Here is a 20,361-nt window from a genome sequence, read left to right on the forward strand (position 1 = left end):
GCTGAATACAGAATAGCTAGTTTGTTGCCCATAACTGTCAGGCTCCTAATTCAGACAGGCCATATTTTATTGATAGCAGAGCAAACACAGTCATAATCCATCCCTACCTTTCCTGCTTTGTGAAAAATCCCATCCATCCCCAGGGAAGCAGGGATGGAAAAAACACTGGTGTAAACATGAGGTGAAAGTATAAGACAAAAAGCACAGTCCCAGGCTGTTTCCCACGTGTTTCTCGCACATCATATGGTTAAGTTCAATTTTCCAAAAGCTTTGTTTTATTTTTAAAGGTAACATCTTTATTATTATTATTATATTTATTATTTGTTATCATTATTATTATGCAGAGATGAGATTTTTTTTTCCCCCTTTGATCACAAAGCAAACAGTTTGCTTTTGAAAATGTTAATGGAGTCCTGATTTAAAACATTTTTTTCTTCATTTTTTTTTGTTGTTTTTGTTGTTTAAAACGTTGCAACAGGCAGGATCTGGGGTTCGATTTCCTCGTCCTACACAAAGAAAGATTCTGGAGTTCGGACTCCTAGCCACTACCGGTAGGTCCTGCCTTGCTCAGTTGTCGTCGTCTCAGTGTGGTTTCGCCAGGTGGGGTGGGTAGGTGGGTGGGAGGGGAGGAGTTGGAAGAAGGGAGGGTATTTGTCAGCTATGTCGAGTCTTGGTTAACAACTTTGCCTCCATTCATGGTTGGTGTCCCTGAACTTTTTCTTGAGCGTCCTTGTTTTTCTCCAATTTCATGCAGCGATGGCTCTCTGTACATGCACACTGCAAACCGAAAAGACACGCATTAACAGCCCTGACGTCACAGACATTAGTGACCATAATTAATTATTTCTTTGTATGCGAGGTTGAAATTCCAGCATCGATACAAACACACACACACACACTTACAGAAACCTCAGTGACACAGCAGTGGATCCTGTTCCCAAGCAGGATCTGTTACCTGCCCTCGCTGCCAGCCAGGTCGTCCTTCTGTCTCTGGATCCTTCCATAGGCACAGATAGAAACAGGGGTCTTCTCCTTTCTCACAGAGAAGTCTTTCTAGGTTTTCTGTGCTTTACTGTTTTTTCATGTTATATTCATATATATATAAAATAAACATTCCAGTTCATAGCACCATGTATTGTCTCGAGATGCTGATTATCATCTAACAACAGGCCCAAGAACTCCCTGGTCCGTTCCAACAAGAAGCCCTTTAGAGTCCTGAATCAAAACTATGCTTGCGTCTGTGCCATCCAAGCCTTCTGGGTGTTAAGCTCTGGATCTGGAAGTGGTGACTCAAGCCCATTTGCCTCCTTTGGCCAAGAGCTGAGGTCTGCTCTCAGCACTTCTTATTTTTTTCCCCTCTAAATCAAGACAGCCAACCAAGGCCAAGGCCATGAGCAGACACATGGGGATAAGTTCAGTGACAACAAGCCAGGAGCCATCTCAGCTTTGCATGGTCACCTGGCGGCACCTGAGAACAGGGTGGATGGAGAGCACCTTCTCTCCAGACCCTGGCTAAGCAATGTGTGTCCTATAAAAAATGTACTTGCTGGAGCCCCGACAGCCTGAGAAGGCAACGTCTGCCCAAGGCATAGCACATCCCTATGTCCTGTGCAGCATAAAGCATTTATCCAACTCACCACGTGGACTAAGTCCTCACGACTGTCCTCATGCTGTGTGAGGTGTGCCAGAGCAGGGGTACACGCTGAGCGGCTCAGCATCTCACACCAAAGGGAGCATCTCCGATGAGCTCATCACAGATGTGGTGGGGTGTAGATGTGATTGAAATACTGAGGCATCTCAAGGGCAGTCACATTGGACTTCAGAACTTGAGGTGCATCCAGACTGCAAACGTCATGCCTGGATCTTTGCAAAAATTACGATAGAAATTTGTGGACTGCTTCATTTTGTAAAGCTGTCACGTCACAAGCAATGGCACAGAGCTTAAACACAGGGGAGAGAGCGCATCAGGTTTTGGTTCCGGGTAATCAACAAGAACAAAATTTCAAAAATTATCTGAAGAAATGAAAAAAATACCCCATGTATAAAAAGGCGATGTAAGTGCTTATATTTATAACCTGCCCTGATTTGCAAATAAATCCTGGCAATTAGAGGCAGACTGCAAATGACATTATTGCTCTGCATTTTACTCCTAGCTAGATAAACAGTTATAGCAGTGTGCAACAATACAGGACAGAGATAAAGCGCAGTCAACTGTGTATTAATAGGAGGGATATTGCATTGAATATATGAGCAGTGAAAAAATATTACTTTTCCCATAGAGCATTTTTCATTCAAGGCTTCCAAAGCAGTTTAAACACACACACTAGCTGGCCTCCCAGCGTGGCTGCAAGGCAAGTACTGCTCTGCAAACTGTTACTGTTATTGGAGCCGTTTTTTGACGAAAATGAGAAAAACCAGAAAATGAATGACTTGTCCCATGGGTCTGGGCCAGGATGAACAATGCCAGGACCGCTCATCAGCTGCCCAGACAGTCAGTGCTGTCTGCATGCTGCAGGGAAAGCGTGTAGCACGGTGGCAAGAGAAGGAAAAGGGATCTCACATCCCCTTTCAGCTGCTGAGCTACCCCTCATACCTTGGTGAGCGTCACTCAACAACCTGGTGATGGTGAATTTGCCTGTTGTGGCGAAGTACCTAACAAAATCTTAAAGAACAGTATAAAAAGGTTAACAACTGAGGAAAACCTTGTGATTTCTTAGCCTGAGTTGCAGAGCCTTTTGATGACACCGAGGACGCACATCGTTTCTGTGACTGACCTTATTCTCTGACGTGATGTTTGCCCAGCAGAGCTGGGTATTTGTGCTTGCATTGCCCCAGTGCCCCTGACATCCCATACACCAAGTTCTGCCTCAAGTACAGTGTTGTCTTCACCCTGACCTCTCTGGTCCCAAGCTGGAGCTGGAGGGACCTCTGTGAGCTCTTCCCCCAGGCAGCTGCATGTACTAAGCTCATCTTACCTGCATCCACCCCCAATACCCCACTGGGCTGAGCCTGAGCAAAGCCCACAGCAGCAGCAGCACGGCACGTTGCCTTTCTTCAGCTCCCCGCTTTTCACCATGGCCTTTGGGGAAAAAGGTTGAGCTGCTAACAAGGCCCACAGAGTAATGAATATAAATTAGGCCACAGAAGTAAACAACATTTGCAGCTAAAAATTAAGGAAACCCTGTACCTAGTAAGCAAATAGGGCAGGAATTATAAGTTTATCTTCCAGTCTAGTGCATGATACAAATACTGACATAGGGCATGGCTGGAGGCTGCTCACATTGTGCCTTTCAGATAGAGCTGTCAAAGCCTCTGTACCAGACAGGCTTAGCACAGAGACCATGCCAGAAAATCTGTAGCAGCATAGGACAAGTGTATTTTCAGTATTTAGATACACCTACAATATCAGTGTACACTGTATTTATGTGGCATCACGCATAAGATAGTGCCTGGATATTCTCCTACACAAAAGGCTTGTGCACATGTGCTGAGCTACGGCCATCGCTCAGCGGTGGCTGCAAACCCATGGGCACCATGACACGCAGGTGTGTGTGCACACAGACACATGGGTGTATATGCACACAGCCGCACAGTGGGGGGTTTTAAGGACAGCGTGACATGTTGTGCAACACAAGCTCTTGGATTGCAGTTTGTTACTTCTTGTACCAAGGAAGCTTGAGTGTGACTCACGCATGGAGATGTTAGTCATGGACCAGGGATGGGGGGTGCTTGCAAATGAACTGTTGTGAGTGCCCAGATCTTCTCGGCTTTAGACTAAATCTTTGTGGTTCAGGACCAGCACTCACTGACGGGTCTGTTTGGGGTCCCTGAGTGTGCCTGTGCATGTGGAGACACACTGTCCCTGTCACCTGCATCAAGGTAAACTAGCAGCAGTGTGACAGTCGGCACGCCCAGACGCTTGGGAGGTCTGCTGGTGCACAAAGCACAAGGCAACTTTGGAAGGATGAGCAATTTGGCTAGAAGAAGAGTCTCCTCCCTGCTTTCCTTGCTTCTCTCACCCACCCACACCCACACTACCAATACAGCCCTTAATGTCTGGAAACCAAGCTAATGCTTTGGAGCTTCAATCAGATAATCAGCTCCTATGTCCCAGATTCTAATCAACACATCCATATTCATGCATTAATTGGAAAGTACCGTTAGCCTGATCTGCTGAAGAGCCATAGGCATAAATGGAAGGGGGTGAGCAGCAGTGGATCTGTGCCAACGTCTGGTTCTTGCGGCTTTCGACTCCCTGCTCCCCTGCTAACCAGCAGTGCCGGCCATTCGCACGCACAAAGACACAATTTTGCACAAAGAAACAACTCACAAATTAGGCAGGAAGGAGACTGGAGCTACGAGCAAGAGGGAAGGAGGCGGCAGGAGCATCCTTCCCAAAGGCAAAGGCATGGAGGTGGCTGCCTGTCACCCAGGAACAGCTCCATCTCCCGCCTATGCGCTGGCACAGGATCCCAGCCTCATTTCTGCTTCCCAGGCATGGCACTAGCACACCACCCACACAGTGAAACCGAAATCACCCTGTGCGGCTTCCCTGGGCATCGGGGACTGCCTGAGTTTGGGAAGCACACACCATTTTGTGTCCTGATCCTAGCATTTCTCACTTGGCATCACTGCAAGTTGAGGAGGTTCAGCGGATGCAACAAACTCCATTTCCTTTCTCTAGAATACAGGGAAAAGCTTATTAAAGGACGTTAGATATACCCCATCCATCAAGCTTCTCTCCTAGCTTTCCCTGCCCCAGACCCTTGCGAGTTAGGAGGAATGAAATTTTTCCCACGTTGCTGTTTAGCAGGTAGGCAGGTCATTAGCCCAACAGGAACGCAACGCGCCCCGACAGCAGCCTGGACCGGTGTCTGGGCAGGGCTGGGCACACATCCTCTGGCAGGCAGCCCCGGAGACGGGCTCCTTCCCTCGACGGATGCCACAGCTCGGGGTGTTGGTATCTGCAATAGTGGCTGCATTAGCTAATGCTTCGGTGGAGAGAATTAATTGTTTGAGCAGCAGCTAGGGGCAGGAGGGAGCAAGTGATTATGCACCCTCATTTTCTGCCTCTAATTACTGTGTTCTAAACCCGGTCCCAGCTGATGCATTTCAGAGGCATTTGAGCTCGTATCTATCTGGCAGCTAAATGTGCAGGATGCTGCCAGATGGAATCACAGTTTGTTCAGGTAAGAAACGCAGCACAGGATGGCAAAAAGCCAAGCAAAAGCATGGTTAAAATACATTGTATTTGCCATCTAATAAGATGATTGGGAATTTGATAGATGAACAAGTGAGTTAATGTGGGATTGAAAACATACCAGAGCCTGCCCACTTGAAAGACAGACCCAAACGAGGAGCTGTGTTAACAGACTGACAAAGAGTGTGGGGTTTGTCTTTTTTTTTTTTTTAAAGAGCACTTTTTAGGATGTTTTGTGGATTAAGGTGATCCCTTTGAAGCATTTTCACTGGGCCTACCACATCTTCCTACTCAACAGTGTCTTGCACTTCTTTGCAACATCTGAGGACTTCACTTTTAACAAAACTGGAATGTTGCATCCCTGGGAAAACACAGTGGGAAAGATCTGGCTGCTGTTCCCTGCACACGGATATTCATCAGTGGTAATAAATGGATCAGACTAGTCATTAACAGGTCACCTTCATATCTGATATGCGTTCATGTCATGAGGGCTGCAGCACCACGAGTTTGGAGTTAGGGGCAGCTCTGCTGACTCAGAGGTAGAGTTGTCTTCTGCTTTCTGTGGCCGGATTTGCCACCCCAAATGCATTCTAGCTTGGGCCAGCTGAGAGATGAAATCTAGCTCTTCTGGGAAAGCAAACTGGAAACGATGTCTTCAAGGAGAAGGAAATACAAATAACAGAGTGCATGCACAATAAGCATCTGATAAAATTCTCACTTAAGTGACTGGAAAAGTCTCCCATTGTTTGAGATGGGTTTGGATATTTAAAAGAACAAGAGGCACTGTGGACAGTAGTGTTTCTCCAGCACTAATCACTACAGACACTTAAAGAGACTGAAATTGCTTTAAAAGATTGCTTGGTGTCCAAGTGACAATTATACTCAAGCTAGTTTCTTGAGCAGTCTGGTTCAATCTATATGTCTGCACTTTAAGGGCTCATTTAGCTTGAATCATCACTGATCAGAAATAAAAATATCAAAAGAAATGTGTTGCGTATGTGTCTTTTTAACCAAAACTGGCACCACACAGTACATTAACTGCTGCCTGCCAGGCTGTTTGCCTTGGCTTTGCCTGTGCACAGATGGGAGAGGAACTTAACGTTTCCCCTGTTATTACTTAGTAAGTTTTTTGTGCTTTCATATTGATTAAGCTTAATGCTATTTCCAAAAACAAACATGTCCTACCTACACTAAACCAAAAAAACCCCTCCTACCAATCAAAACCCAAAACTTTTCCAGTTCGTATCTAGTGACTTTTGCAAAGAACACCTCCAGCATCCTGACAATCTACAGGAGTCAAAACACTCTGTAGGATTAGCACAGCATAACGCTGTAGCTGCTAAAAGCCACAGATAACACACATACATACACAGATACCACTGTATATATACGCACATGTACACATATGTGGTCCTTAGAAATTATCTGGGAGGATATTTCATATTTATTTAGTAGTTTACTGCCCATTTGCAACTTCGAGGAGAAAACTTCTGAATTCAGAAAGCAGTATGAAGCAACGGGAGCCAAATGAGCTCCCGGAGCAATCTGGGCTTTTTTGTGTTGCCTTTCCCTGCGAATGCTCTCTTCACTAAGCTGCTGCATAACTTTTCTGCGCACAGCAAACAACTGGGAAGTTTCATCTCAGAGATAATTGCCACTGAAGTGGTGGGTGAAGTGATTCCTAGCAATGCACGTAACACCCCTCCTTCCCAGCGGACCAGACTCCTCCGTGCATACATTACTGTGTCAGCCATCGTGTGGCAGGGCTAATGCTGGTGGTGGTACCAGAGCAAAAGGAAACCTGGGTGCGTTACTGCAGGTGGAAGCTGCAAAGTACTGGCCTGAATAAGCAGCAAAGCCCACACACTGGAGCATGCCACAGCATTTAGCAGAAGGGACATGCAAATATAGCAGGGGAGTGCTCTGAATACTTCCTTAGAGTCATAACAAAGAGAAAGAAGCTGTTAAAACAGGGAAGGAATTGCCCCTTTTCTGTAACATCTCTGCTTGCAAGCTCTGTTCGCAGAGACTTTGATGGATGCAGCACAGAGGAATCACATGGAGCTGAGCGCATTTTACTCCAACCCTCCCCACAAGCCCCTGCTACCGACAATGCTGCTTAGGCTTGGGAACAGAGTCCTACGTCTGGAGTCACAGTCCCAGACAGCTGAATGCTTTGGGAAGCTGACACGTGCCTCAGCTTGGGAGACTGCCAGCTCTTTGATGCAGCAGCGCTCAGAGAGGCTTACTGCAAAGCATGTGGAGGAGGGAAGGGGTGGAGGAGCCCTTAATTTGGCTGCCAACTTCCAAAGCACTCACTCGCTCGGGAGGTTATGTGACAGCTGTGATTGAAGCAAGCGTGGGAGGATGCAGCTGCAGGAAAGGGAAGCTCTTGGGCTGGGCTGGGTTTTTCAAAATGAAAGCCAGAGCGGCATTTGCTGCAATGAGAACTCCGCTGTGGGTCAGGCACCTCTATTAAGGCAAGGCTTTCCATGAGGAAAGCCACAGGAATGGCCTAGTTTAATGCATGCAGAAGACAGCTATTGAGCCATTCAGCAGACACCACACACGCTACACCAAAAAAGAAGCCCGGATTCAAAGGAACCCACCAATCAGTGCCAACACCCAGCCAGGCAGCAAAGAAATACCAGAAGTAGCTGGAAACCCAGCTGTGAAAGCTAGCGCTTGCAAAAGACTCTCCTCCTAGCCGAGGCAGGAGAGGAGGAGACAGAACAGAAGCTGGTGACTGACCCCATGCCTGAAGCAGACCCTGTTCCCTAGCGAAATTCATTGAGGGCTTAGGGCACCAATCCCACTAATACCTCAGATAAACAAGAAAAGGCTCCAGGCTGCAGAAAAGCTGTAGAAAATAGGCATAGGACAAGAGGCTCCAGGCTATTCTCTGCTCTTCCAACATCTCTGTCTCCTGTGCAAAGGCCACAGATACTCTGGGAATGCTGAGTTGAATTTCTCTCATCGTGCTTTCCTTCAGTGGTCCAACAGATGATTTCAGCCTGCCTTCCTGAACTCGCCTTTCACTCACACACACACACTCCTCTGCCCCTGCGCCTTAGCTGGGAACCTGTTAAAACAGCTGCCACTGCATGGACTTAGCTGTGGCCTGTGCCACTTGTGAGTGCTACCTGTCAGGAAAGCATCAATTCATTCCTTCTCTCCATGTGTCCAGCCCTGATCCCACAGCCACCATGGGGGTAGCAAGGCTGCTGTGACCCTGAGGTGGCTGCTGGCAGATCTGAGATGGGGTCAGAAAGGCGTGCCTAGTTTGGGGATTGAAAAGTAGTGCTGTTTCCAAGCCAGAGGAAAAAAAGAGGGCTCCTTGTTTCCAAAATCACGCTAGTACCTGTTAAGTACTAGGCTCATCACACCACATCTCTCCGTTATCAGGGGCCAGCTCATAAAAAGCAAAATGCCCTGGCATGAGCCTGTGGCACACTTCAGTAGCGTATAGTCAGCAGCAGGAGGGCAAAACTTCAACTCCATGACTTTCACTCACGCTGTGATGAAGACATATGGGAGGAGAACATCTCATCTAACTTTGGACACCTATGGTAGAGGTCTCTCTACCCCCGGTGACTAACTAGTATGTCTTTAAAAAGAAGAAAAAAAAAAAAAAATTTAAGTACATCCACAGCTGTGCTGGTAGGACCCATTTCTCTCCTGTTACTATAAACAGTCTCAAAGTCTAAAATGAGGTGAGATAAATCCTATCTCGACTGGAAAACCACAGAATGAGTTGGGAAAATCATGACACAGACCCCCACATTATGGTCACAGCTGGCTTGGATTCCTTTTGAATTGCTGGCTGCTTGAGGACTGCTTTCCTTTCCCTGTAACTTCTCATGTTGCTGGGCTTTTAAATTCATCTTTTAGCGACCCAAAGCTGAGAAACACCTTTGGGATGATGTGCAAAGTTTATTATATGGGAAGGAAAGCAGATGAAATGCTAACGGGGCAGCCCAGTGCCTTCCTGAAATGTTACAAATATTGTCCTTGCTTTCTAGTCTTGCAGCCCCACGCTCCCATCCAGGAAGTCCCAAATCTGCAGTTGCCAACTCCCCCTCCCCATATCCCACTGATGGAGGCAGCAGGCAGATTCCATACCTTCAATGGGTTTGGGTACAAAATGTGATGAGGGTTTGGTTTTTTTCACTCGGTTTCCCTTCATAATTTGACCTTCTTTATTGAGTCCCAGGAACCACGCTCGGCCGGATTCTTGCTGCCGGTACAGCGTGGAAGAATAAATAACGTAGTAGTTTTCAAAGACAGATTCCTTAAATTTGCACTCTGGTGTGAAAACATCCTGCAGTGAGAGAGAGAGAAGAAAAAGCAGTGGAAGGAATTAATCACTGATCTCCTAAATTAGGCATCACTGAGTGATACATGACGGTCACGCATTGCAGTTAGTTTAACAACAGAAAACAACAGGCATCAGCAATACCAGCTCCCAGCGATAATACACACCTAGAAACCTCCCCGCTGAAAGGGAAGGCTCTCCTTCCCTGGCAGAGCTGTGGTTTGCAAAACAGCCTACAGTGAATGGGCTTGAAAAATATTCAGGAAAAGACATGAATTCATCAGGATTTAGGCTGAAATACTAAGCAAAAAGAAAAATAGAGCGCTGAGAAGCAGAGACAGCCTTGCTGCTCATCTGCTGCTCCCAGTGCCTTCCCCTTGCTTTGCTCTTACCTCCCGTCATGGGCAAGAAATGTGCAATGGTTGTTGTCTAAAATATTGAGGCTTCTTCAAATTCTTATGGGCAAAAGGCAGTTTATCAGGGGCATTTAAGTGGATTTGGAGAAACAGGAACACAAAAGCATGTACACAATTTATTTATTTTCAAAAGCAACGGGAGGAAATGCTGGCACAAAGCCTGGAAATCTTTCAATAAAGAGAAAGAAGTAATTTTAAAGATTCCTGACACAAATATTTCTTCAGATACTGAGAACTGGTCCCACACCTGCCCAGGAACAGAGGACACATGGGCCTGTCCGAGATGTCCCCAGAGCCTGTGCCGGCTGTGGGGGTGGCTGTGCCTTTGCCACTTGTGCTGGCTTTGCATAAAGTCTCAAGGAGGAAACTACACTCAACTATGGACCAAAACCTGTCACGTCCCAGTAACTTTTCAAGATTTTTAACAACACGGAAGTATTAAACCTCTTTTAAAAGAGCCGGCTGGCCAGGGGACTCTGTGTCAGTGGGCTCCCAAACCTTCACTGAGGCAGATGTGGTTGTTGGTGCGTTTTTTTTTTTTCCCCAGACTTGGATTTTGAGCAGAAAATTCATCTTGGCCAAACAAATTCTCCCACTGTGTTCCTTAAAACTATGACATTCTTGCAAAAGAGCTCAAGCCACAATGAATACGCATTTTCTGAAGAAAAACTGTTGTTACAAAAAAAATTTCCCATTTTCTAGGACCCAGACAAGGTATCTCAGAGCCCTGTGAGTGAAGACAGGTGTTGCTACGGGTGAGCGATGCTCTCTCCCAACCAAGCCCTTGCCACTCAGAAGTCTTCAGGAGCTTCTCCAACCTTCCTAATGGAAAATCCATGACCAACATCTGAGCAAAGTATCTGGAGTAATGCTACATATTTACTGCAGACCTCATTTAAGAGTGAACATTTTCAACATTCAGCAACACTGAGGTATGTATTCCCAAGTGCTTTGGGGGTTATATAAAGTGTTGCTGGTCTGACAATAAACCCAGTGTGCAACAGACCTACAGAGCCAGGCAGGCTTGAAGCACAGAGGATAAAGCGCAGCAGAAAGCGCGGAGCTGTGCTGCACGCGTGAAGTTTGCATCAATCATTAGCACCACACAGATAAAACCACCATCAGCCCGATGGGTCACTTTTTCCCCTATCTGGAGTCGTCTTCCTTGCCGGAGAAATAAATATTTTAGGAAGAGAGTGAAACAAGTTCAGAGAGATCTAGATGACTTAGAGCACTATAAAACAGTGTTTGAAGTAGCTTCCCAAAAGATCAGTGTTTAAGCGCTCCTTAAACCTGCTCTTTATCTCCAGGCTTTGCCTTGCCTCGGAAGATGCAGCTCACCAGGGAGCCGGGCAGTTTGCAGCGGCTGCCTGAGACTGACCGGCTGCCTCAGGGGCTCTCCTTGGCATCAGGCCCAGCCAGGCAGCAAACCCTGTGATGGAGAGCATCTCTAAAATCAAACTGGACAACTCCATCCCCTTTCCCACGCCCTGGCTACCCCATTAATAAAAACTTATCAAGAAAATTCCCTTTAGGGGGACTGAAAAGTTGGTAGGCTGTGAAGGACAGCTACCAACTTGACCAAAACATGGAATTTACTGTGCATGAGATATCTGGATCTTCAATGTCTGTTTTAATTTCAGCGTGGAACAAGGACTATTTTTATTTTCAATGAAAAAGAAATATAACAGCTCATGCATTCTGAAAATGTTGTTTCAGAAAGAAAAAAAATCTAGATTTTATTTAAAAGTTATTGAAAAATCAAGTTTTCAGATAAGCATCTATTTTAAAATTACTGTAGTATAGTATCTTATGACATGCAGCAGTTCGTAAAAGCAGATGCCGTATTGTACATCCACTTGTACCAATAAAGCAGCAAAATTATTATATTATTTTAAAGCAAATGTATTTAAAGACATCAACCTAATGAAGATTTAAGAAAAATAAAGAAAAAATTGTGATTTCCTTTGAATGTTTAAGCTCCCCCACAAGCAAATGAAACTGTCCTATTGTTTTTGTGAGTTGGTTGGTTGATTCCTCTTCCCCCACAATTCAGTTGAAATAGCACTTCAGGACACTAACCATGGCAACACCACCAAGTAACATCCCATCTCTGTCCCTTTGGCAGTTTAGAAAACCCACAAATTTGACAGCTAAGTTCTAGTTAGATAATGCCAATTTTATTCATTATTATTATTGTTCTTCTTATGTGTATCACCTCTTCAGCAACAGCTAGTGTCCCACTGTGCCACGCAGGGACACACACACACCGGATGCAATTCATTTTACCACCAAATTGACATGCCGCAGGGTCTTCACAAGTTTGAGCACCAGAAATCTTCAGTGTGGGCACTACCGCGTGCAGATGTGACACAAAGAGCAAGCAGATGGAGAAGGAAAAACCAGGTGACCAGAAAGGAGATGGGACAGACAAGCAGGACACAGGCCACTCTCCCAAGCACCACCTGGGGCTATCTGGAGTGTCCTCTAAATCCATTTAACATGCACACCCTTATGTTTTTCTTCATTGGTATCTTCTTGGTGGCCAATGTCAAGCCTTCAGCTACATCGTGTCACTTAGTCTCTGCACATGCCTCTTGCTGATGGCTTTGGGGCTACCAATAACAAAAGGCTCTTGGGATGTAAATGGCAGAACCTCTCTACAATCTTTACTGTCAAAATTAGTTGTGGCAATTATGTCGAATCAGGTGGGAACTGCTGTTTCAGTTGTCTTGGGCTGAGAAGAGCTGGGAAGAAAGAGGAAAGTGCAGGTGAGCTTCACACTAATAAAGCGTTTCTTAGCAGCCACTGCTGTACAGACTGAAATCTGAGGTAACTGAAGGTATTTCTGGAAGATCACTGAGCTATCAGCCAGACCTCTGGGGCATGCAAGCTTTTGTTTGTTTGTTTTCTTTTTTAGGGTGAATTCAGTGTTGCTGAAATGCGCTAGATGGGCAGACCTGGAGTCCAATACTTTCTCTTCAACCCCCAGATACAGAGTGGGTAAAACCAGCGAAGGGATCCTCAGGCTGTGTCTCTCACATGCTTCTGACGGGACATAAGGACATCCTCCTCCAGAGATAATGATATGGTAAGCCCTGGGGTCAAGAGCACCCACTTCGCGCTCTCACTTGTTGCAGGGACCTTTCGAAAAAGGCTTATAATGAAGGCCATTCAATTATTTTCCCAACTCTCTCCTTGACAGAAAGAGCATGAGCAGGTACAAGACAGTGACAGGACAGATGGCTTCATCTTTTAACCACCGGTCTTTTTTCAGTCTATAAACAAAGAAATAAATCGTGACTCGGTTTTCTGTACAAACTCCGTAGAGGTCTTGGACCCCTGTCAGCACCGTCATGAACTCAGCTCACTCAGAAAAGCCACCAGTTCTCCTCATTAAAAAGTATGCTTGTGATTTGGAGAAAATAAAAAAGAAATTTGTCTGGTTTTATCTTCATGTGACTAAATTATTTTTGCATACAAAGTAAATAAATACATTTATTTGTTTACTATTTGGAGATTTAGAGCCTGAGGTATTTTGTTAAATGTCTATAAATATTATTGAAAGTGGTTTGAAAAAGCAGATATATTTTTTAATTGTTAAACTAAAAACCTGCATGAAATATTTGTAAAAGAAATGTTAGTATAATTTACGTGCAAAATGATTAGCATCTGCCTGGAACTTGTTTGCTGTATCTCAATCCAATCCCTTGAACAAAAGGCTTTGAAAAACAAACACAGGTCTGGTGTGTGCTAACTCCAGTTTTACTGGAGATTGCACAGTCTAGAAAAAAATGAAATGGCAGCTATCACACAGAAAATAGGGAGACCACATTCAATGACACTTGAAATTAAAGGGAGCTAAATGGATGCAACTGCCATTTGGGGGGAATTCAGTATGTCAGACCTGCTCAGGGAGGGTGTAAGATACCATGGTGTCGTGGTTTAGCCCCAGCCAGCAGCTAAGCACCACGCAGCCGCTCGCTCACTCCCCCTGCCCCGATGGGATGGGGGAGAGAATTGGAGGAGTAAGAGTGAGAAACACTCCTGGGTTGAGATAAGAATAGTTTAATAATTGTAATAAAGTAAAATAGTAATGATAATAATAACAATATAATAATAATGATAACAATAATAATAATAATAATAATAATAAACAAAGCAAGTGATGCACAATGCAATTGCTCACCACCCGCCAACCGATACCCAGACAGTTCCTGAGCAGCGATCGCTGCCCCCCGGCCAACCTCCCCCAGTTTCTATACTGAGCATGACGTCATATGGTATGGAATAGCCCTTTGGTCAGTTTGGATCAACCGTTCTGGCTGTGCCCCCTCCCAGTTTCTTGTGCACCTGGCAGAACATGGGAAGCTGCAAAGTCCTTGACTAGTGTCAACACTACTTAGCAACAACTAAAACATCAGTGTGTTATCAGCATTATTCTCATACTAAAGCCAAAACACAGCACTGTGCCAGCTACTAGGAAGAAAATTAACTCTATCCCAGCCGAAACCAGGACACATGGATTGCCCCAAAAGCTATTTCTGTTTTAGAAAAACAAGATGTTTCATTTATCCTTGATCCCAGTAGTGTCTCCTGCCATCTGCAGATGGAAATGTGCATGGGACTTCCAAGCACAAGCCAAGCTCTGTATCACTTGGGCTAGTCTGGGCCTTCAGGGAGGTGTTGGGATCGTCTGACCCCATCTGTCCCCCTCCCTGGCACAGGCTGGTGGTCATTTGTGAGAGGGCAGATTTTTTTTCTAATCTACCTTGGCTTTCACCTGCCCTGGTCAGGTAAATCTAACCCAGCCTCTTGGCCTTGAACATAGTAAGTTTGATTGGACTCTTCTTTGCACTTCTGTAAAGCTGGAGAAGCTCCACAGATGTCAGTGGAGAAGCATCACCGTCAAACCTATGGACATGAGACTGCAGGGTATTCAGGGAATGTGCTGCCACCCTCGGATGTCTCAGCTCCTTCAAAAAATGCCAGTCCAATGGTGTCACAGCCCTGGTGCGGGCATAGCACTGCCAGGGCAGTGGGCAGCCCTGGTGCTGCTCCGAGCAAAAGAAAGCAGTGCCAGTCCCTGCCCATCCCAGGCTGGGAGCATCGCTACCACTGGCACCCTGAGCATCCTCAGCCGGGAGGTGCAAAGAAAAGGTCCCACCGTAAGCAACAGCATGGTGCTCCCGGCTACTGATGCCAAGAGCGAGCAATTTGCTCCCTTGTTTGTTTAGACCAAGCTCTGACGGGCACAGAAGCCCCTGATGTCCCCAGACCATGGCAGAAATGGTGACAGGCTTCCATCTGCAATGCTCAGGGACAGCCAGGAAGCCAGAAGACTGTCACTAGCTGTTGTATTCAAACCCAGCTGCTCACTCAGCTTCCCCCAGACTGGGCTACTTCTTTGTATTGCTTGCCATTTCCCTACAAATATTCTCAAAACTGCCAGATAAATAAAGATCTCTCCCCCCGCCCCGCCCCCCCAAAATCTCCTTTCATTATAACCCAAAGGAGAACAGCAAATATACACATCCACACATAAAACTAATGACTTTATAAATTTAGTCACTGAAACTAGCAGCAATAAAAGAAAAAGCCAATTGTGCAAGTAGTGTGTGCCATGGTTTAGGAAAGGGATGTTAATTATGAGTGTTGAAATATCTAACTAACACACTCCCAGAGTAACAGTTTTGCCTTGTTTACAACACTTACGGGTTTATCTTTTATGTTCTGCACAATTACTGAGCCAGATCTTCAGACGGGATAAAAGCACTAAACTGCACCAAAGTCTATGGCACAGCAAGGCTTTCCTCCCAGAGAATCTGGCTCAGGATACTTACTGATGTTAGTGTTAATACTTAGAGCTCATCAAGTCCTTTAAAACATATTAAGTAGGAATCATAAATATCATCACAGCTATCAGTAGTGGCATTTCATTGTGGTTGCAGAGGCAGCCCATGGAACGACTGGATAGTGTTCACTACAACCGTATAAGCGCTGCTCTGTCCCAGGGGAAAGGGTGGCACTGCAGAAGAGCGTCTGCTTTATGGTGCTCTTTACCCAGTGAAGCCCATTCTACATTCCCCACTGGCCTCAGCCAGAGCAGGGTTTAATCAACACCCCTCCGATGCCAACAGCACTGAGAAGTTCAGCGTTGGTATCAATGCACATAGATCTGTGTGGATAAACAGACACCGGATTCTCAAAGACATTTGGGCTCCCAGATGAAATGCAAATGCCCAAATCCCATTTAAACCTGTGGAAGTTCAGACATTAGACACGTCTTTGAATATCTAAGAATTTGTGACCACAAACCTCATACCACAGCACTTAATCCTGGCATACTCGTACTCCCAGGACAGGTCTTGAACCACGTAGGTCCTGTTCACAGGATAAGCCCTAGGCAGACCACAGCAGCACTCCACAGGGAATGATGCCTTGTGTACAGCCTGATCGAGTTCAGCATCCTCCTGCCTCAGCGTAGCTTCTTCCATGACCTAGGGTTGCATCTGTCTGGAAACGCTTTAGAATAATTGTGGCTGAGCTCTCTCTTGGCATGCGATCAAGAACTGCAAGTGTGCATCCAAACTTTACATCTCATCACATCTTTGTCCAGATGGCAGGTGATATTCTACTGTTCACACTCCACTTTTCCTCCCCCTTCTAGCTCCATAAGAGATTGGTGACAAGTCTTCTTGGTGGCCTTTTAGAAGTAGGAGAGAGCAGATACGTTTTAAAATAACAAGCTGCTGCATGGGAGTGTACAGCCCTGCTGCAGAGCAGAGATTCACTTGATGAGACAATATGGTATCTGCAAGTATTCTGACTCCGCCTGGACCATCTGTGGGTTGGAGGGAGCACATTTTCAAATAAATCACCATCCAGGCAGGTCTGTTCCCCAGCTCTGGGAGCCGAGAAGCAGCATTAGTGAGCAGTCTAACTTACCACCTCTGAAAAATATAACTAGAGGGCTATCTGCCCTCACTTTTGAGGGAACTCTCTGTACTCAAGGTACGTATTTGTTCAGTTGGCTTCATTTTAAAATACCCAAGCAAGAGGTGGAGTGCGGGTCTGCTAAGTATTGCGATCTGACCCAATATTCCTGGACAGGCAAAAAATCAAGTGCTGGATGAGCCTCTGTAATTAAGCTGCGGATCTTTATATGTGGACACAAGCTGTCCTAAAGCACCTTTCCCTGTTCAAGGACTGATTAAATTATCCACGTGACCACAGAGGAGACAAAGGTGTGATTGCAGTGTGGACGTGCCCAAGGTAACCCTGCAGCAGCAAGGGCATCTGCCTGGGCACACAGCACAGTATTGACAAAACCCATGGCAGGTTCTGCAAGACCCACTGAGCACCATTCTGCCCTGGCTAACTGGTTACCTAGATCAAAACAGGCTCGTAGATCCACACAACTATGGTCTCACATTTGGCTGCAAAGCAGATGAACCCAGTGAGTTCTGGGGATCCAAATTCAGACCTGTCCATCCCACCACACCTCAGTAATTGTGGTGTTCTGCTTTCAGCTCTTGGCTTGCCCACTGCGCAGGCACATTTTTACCAGGTACTTCATAAAGATAAAAATGCCCAAATTCACTGCATTGGCCTTTGGCGAGCTGCTCATGCAATCCTGACAGGAACACAGCTTTCAACTTAATGAGTGCTGACAAGAACACAACTCAGGACGACTCTTCAAGCCGAGCTGCTCACTTCCATACCTCCCTGGAGAGCCTGGGTAGGCTCGGTCAGAGAACAGGCTCCGGGAGTAAGATCTGGGTACTAACGACGGCGCAGCTCTGCGTACAGTGTTATCTGGGGAAGGCTGCGCATCGAGCAACTACCAATGCGGCACACAGAGCAAGTGACGTATTTTGTCTTTTGCTTCAGTTTTTCTTAATGATGGACCCCAACTTTGAGTTGATGGTTGGATGGAATAAATTTTCATCCCTTCTTTTTAAAATATAAGGTATCTTTGGATTCTAGTTGATTGATTTGTTCTTTAATTTTGGATCTTATTTCAAGCCAGAATTTTCAAGCCTTTTAAAATTTGGAGCTGCTATGAACTGGAGTACTGATGGCAGCATAGCTCATTCACATGGCACTTGGCCCATCCAGTTCATCATCACTCTTCTAGGAAAGCAACTGCTTCCTACAAAGGGGATTTTCTGACAGTATTGTCTCTGGTATTGCATTCCTGGCAGCCTGGGGATCTGGTGAAACCCCAGGATAATTTCTAACCTGGGAATCCCAACTCACAACTCTCATTGTCTTCTCTACATTCTGTTTTTCTGACAAAGTGTCTGAAATTGGTAACAACGTTATCAGCTCTGCTTACTCCAAAACAGTATCTAGAAATACATCTTTGCATTCAGAGATAATGATCATGAGACAAGATGGGACAAGAAAAAGATACGTTAGTTGCACACAAGAAAAACAGATTTCCTAAATTAGCATCATACTGCCTCATCTGCTAAAGCCTGAAATAACTATGAAGAAAAATAATAATGTAAGAACCGTAGAAACACAGCCAGATGGGATGCTTTGAACCTGTGATCTCTCTATGGGGCTAGAGAGAGTTTCTTGGCTTCAATTCAAGCCTGAGCACGGGACAGAATAAATTGATTTGTGGCCTTCAGTTACTTTTGCAATATTGCTATTTTTATTACAGTTGATAATAATAACAACAATGTATAAACTAAAATAATGATTATGCATTTATAAACATGACACTATTTCTTCTGATACTCAAAAGAAACCTCGTAGTGGAAAACCAGTGAATATTAGATTTATTATGCTATTATTTATATTAAAATTATCCTCAAAATGCATTTAATAAAAATGCCCTCACCGTGACAGGAATACAGGGAAGACCTCTTACTTTCTACATTTTTGTACTGAGAACCTGAGCACTGAAAGACCAACCGGCTTGCTGGGTGTTCTGTAAAACAAGAGGTGTCAAAGCTAGTAGAGAAACTTATTTCCCTCAGGTTCCAGTTCAGTTTCTTAGGCAAAACCCCTCACTTTCTGATATAAATGAAGTAATGCAGTTATAACAATGTCAGGGAGAAGGGGACTGCGAGCAAGTCCCAGTCCTTGTAAGGCAGAGTCTCCAGTGGATGGTGTTTTAGCACACAGACAAAACCGTGCTTGTTCTTACCCAACGGTACAGCCCTGCACGGAGTGCAGGTCTGAAGAAAGAAAATGGCCTTAGCCCAACTTTCTGTGTAGTTCATTTTTTGAAGTAACACATCACACGGGCAGAAGATAAGAGGCCTTGCCAAGGAGCTCACCAGGTCTATTACGACCACAAGCTGCTGATGTACTGAGATAGCCTCTTTGCTTTGACTCTTAAATTCAAATCGCGAGACTCGGTGGAAACACACCATCTCCAACACTCTCCCTATCTTTCCAAATGCTGGAAAGATCTCTCCTGCATTAAACCAATTTCAGAGCTGTCATGACCAGGGCTGGAAATTCAATTTCTTTGCTGCTAAAACTTCCATCCTGAAAATGAGTGGTGCTAGATTATTAATATTTTGACAGCTTACTGACAGGTTGGCTACAACTGGCCAATTAACAGTAAGCCCTGTGGTCTAAAGCATCAACTGAGGCTGCAGTGAGCTGGTGTTGGACAGGCAGGATCTTACAACCAAGACAAAATGTTTTTAAGTGTGACAATTTATGTGGCTTTTCCCTCCCCCTTGTACCAGCTGCTGTGGCGCCTACACAGAGAAAAGGAAAGGTTCATGGCATATTCTTGGGTGATGGCCAGCTCTGCTGCCCACTGGGAGAACCAAAGGAAACCCATCAAGATCTGTGCCTCAAAGCCTGGGTCGAGCAATGCTTCTGCTGACAAAGCCAGCAAAAAAAGTCAATGGTGCTTCCTTCAAATCTGCCAGGGTGACCCTGAGGTGTCTACCCCATCTCTGCTGGGGGCTGCTTTACCACAGCCAAGCAAACCACATGCCCAACACTTCAAACCCCTCTGCTCATCATCCCAACCACCAGTGAAGGTGGGTTATGTGCTATAAAGGAAGACTGTGAAGAGGGGTTGCAGGCACATTTCTGTTGGTCCTGAGCATCATATACTGCCAGTGGAGGGAGCTGCTTAGTGAACACCCGTCACATAACCAAGGTATTGGATTTTAATTCTTGAGAGCAGGCTCCTCTGCTGGTCTTGACTCCTCCAGGCTCCGTGTCCTTGAGCCAGACACTTTGGGCTAGCGTCCCATCTAATATTCTTTAAATTGCTCATTGTGTATGAAGAGCCTGTCCTTGGTTGTATACAATAGAGGGATATTTAGCCTGAGGAATGAATGAGCCTCCATCTCCTTAGAACATTTTTGGGAGAGAAAGAGAGGAGAAAGAAAGTGTTTGGCATGAAGTGCAGACAGCCCTTTGTTCATTTATTTTCTGGGAATTCA

General features: G+C 45.4%; 1 protein-coding gene across 2 annotated transcripts in view; it reads right to left on the reverse strand.

Moving 5' to 3' along the window:
* Positions 1 to 658: 658 nt before the first annotated feature.
* Positions 659 to 20,361, reverse strand: part of FGF12 (fibroblast growth factor 12) — a 151,156-nt gene continuing 131,453 nt past the window's right edge. For both annotated transcript variants that reach the window (XM_075716491.1, XM_075716490.1), the window contains exons 4-5: positions 9,323 to 9,521; positions 659 to 777 (exon numbers count right to left, since the gene is read on the reverse strand). In XM_075716491.1, the coding sequence (XP_075572606.1) occupies positions 659 to 777; positions 9,323 to 9,521 (318 nt within the window). The remainder of the gene's footprint in view (positions 778 to 9,322; positions 9,522 to 20,361) is intronic.

Source organism: Pelecanus crispus, chromosome 9 (assembly GCF_030463565.1).
Source record: "Pelecanus crispus isolate bPelCri1 chromosome 9, bPelCri1.pri, whole genome shotgun sequence".
Taxonomy (NCBI): Eukaryota; Metazoa; Chordata; class Aves; order Pelecaniformes; family Pelecanidae; genus Pelecanus; species Pelecanus crispus.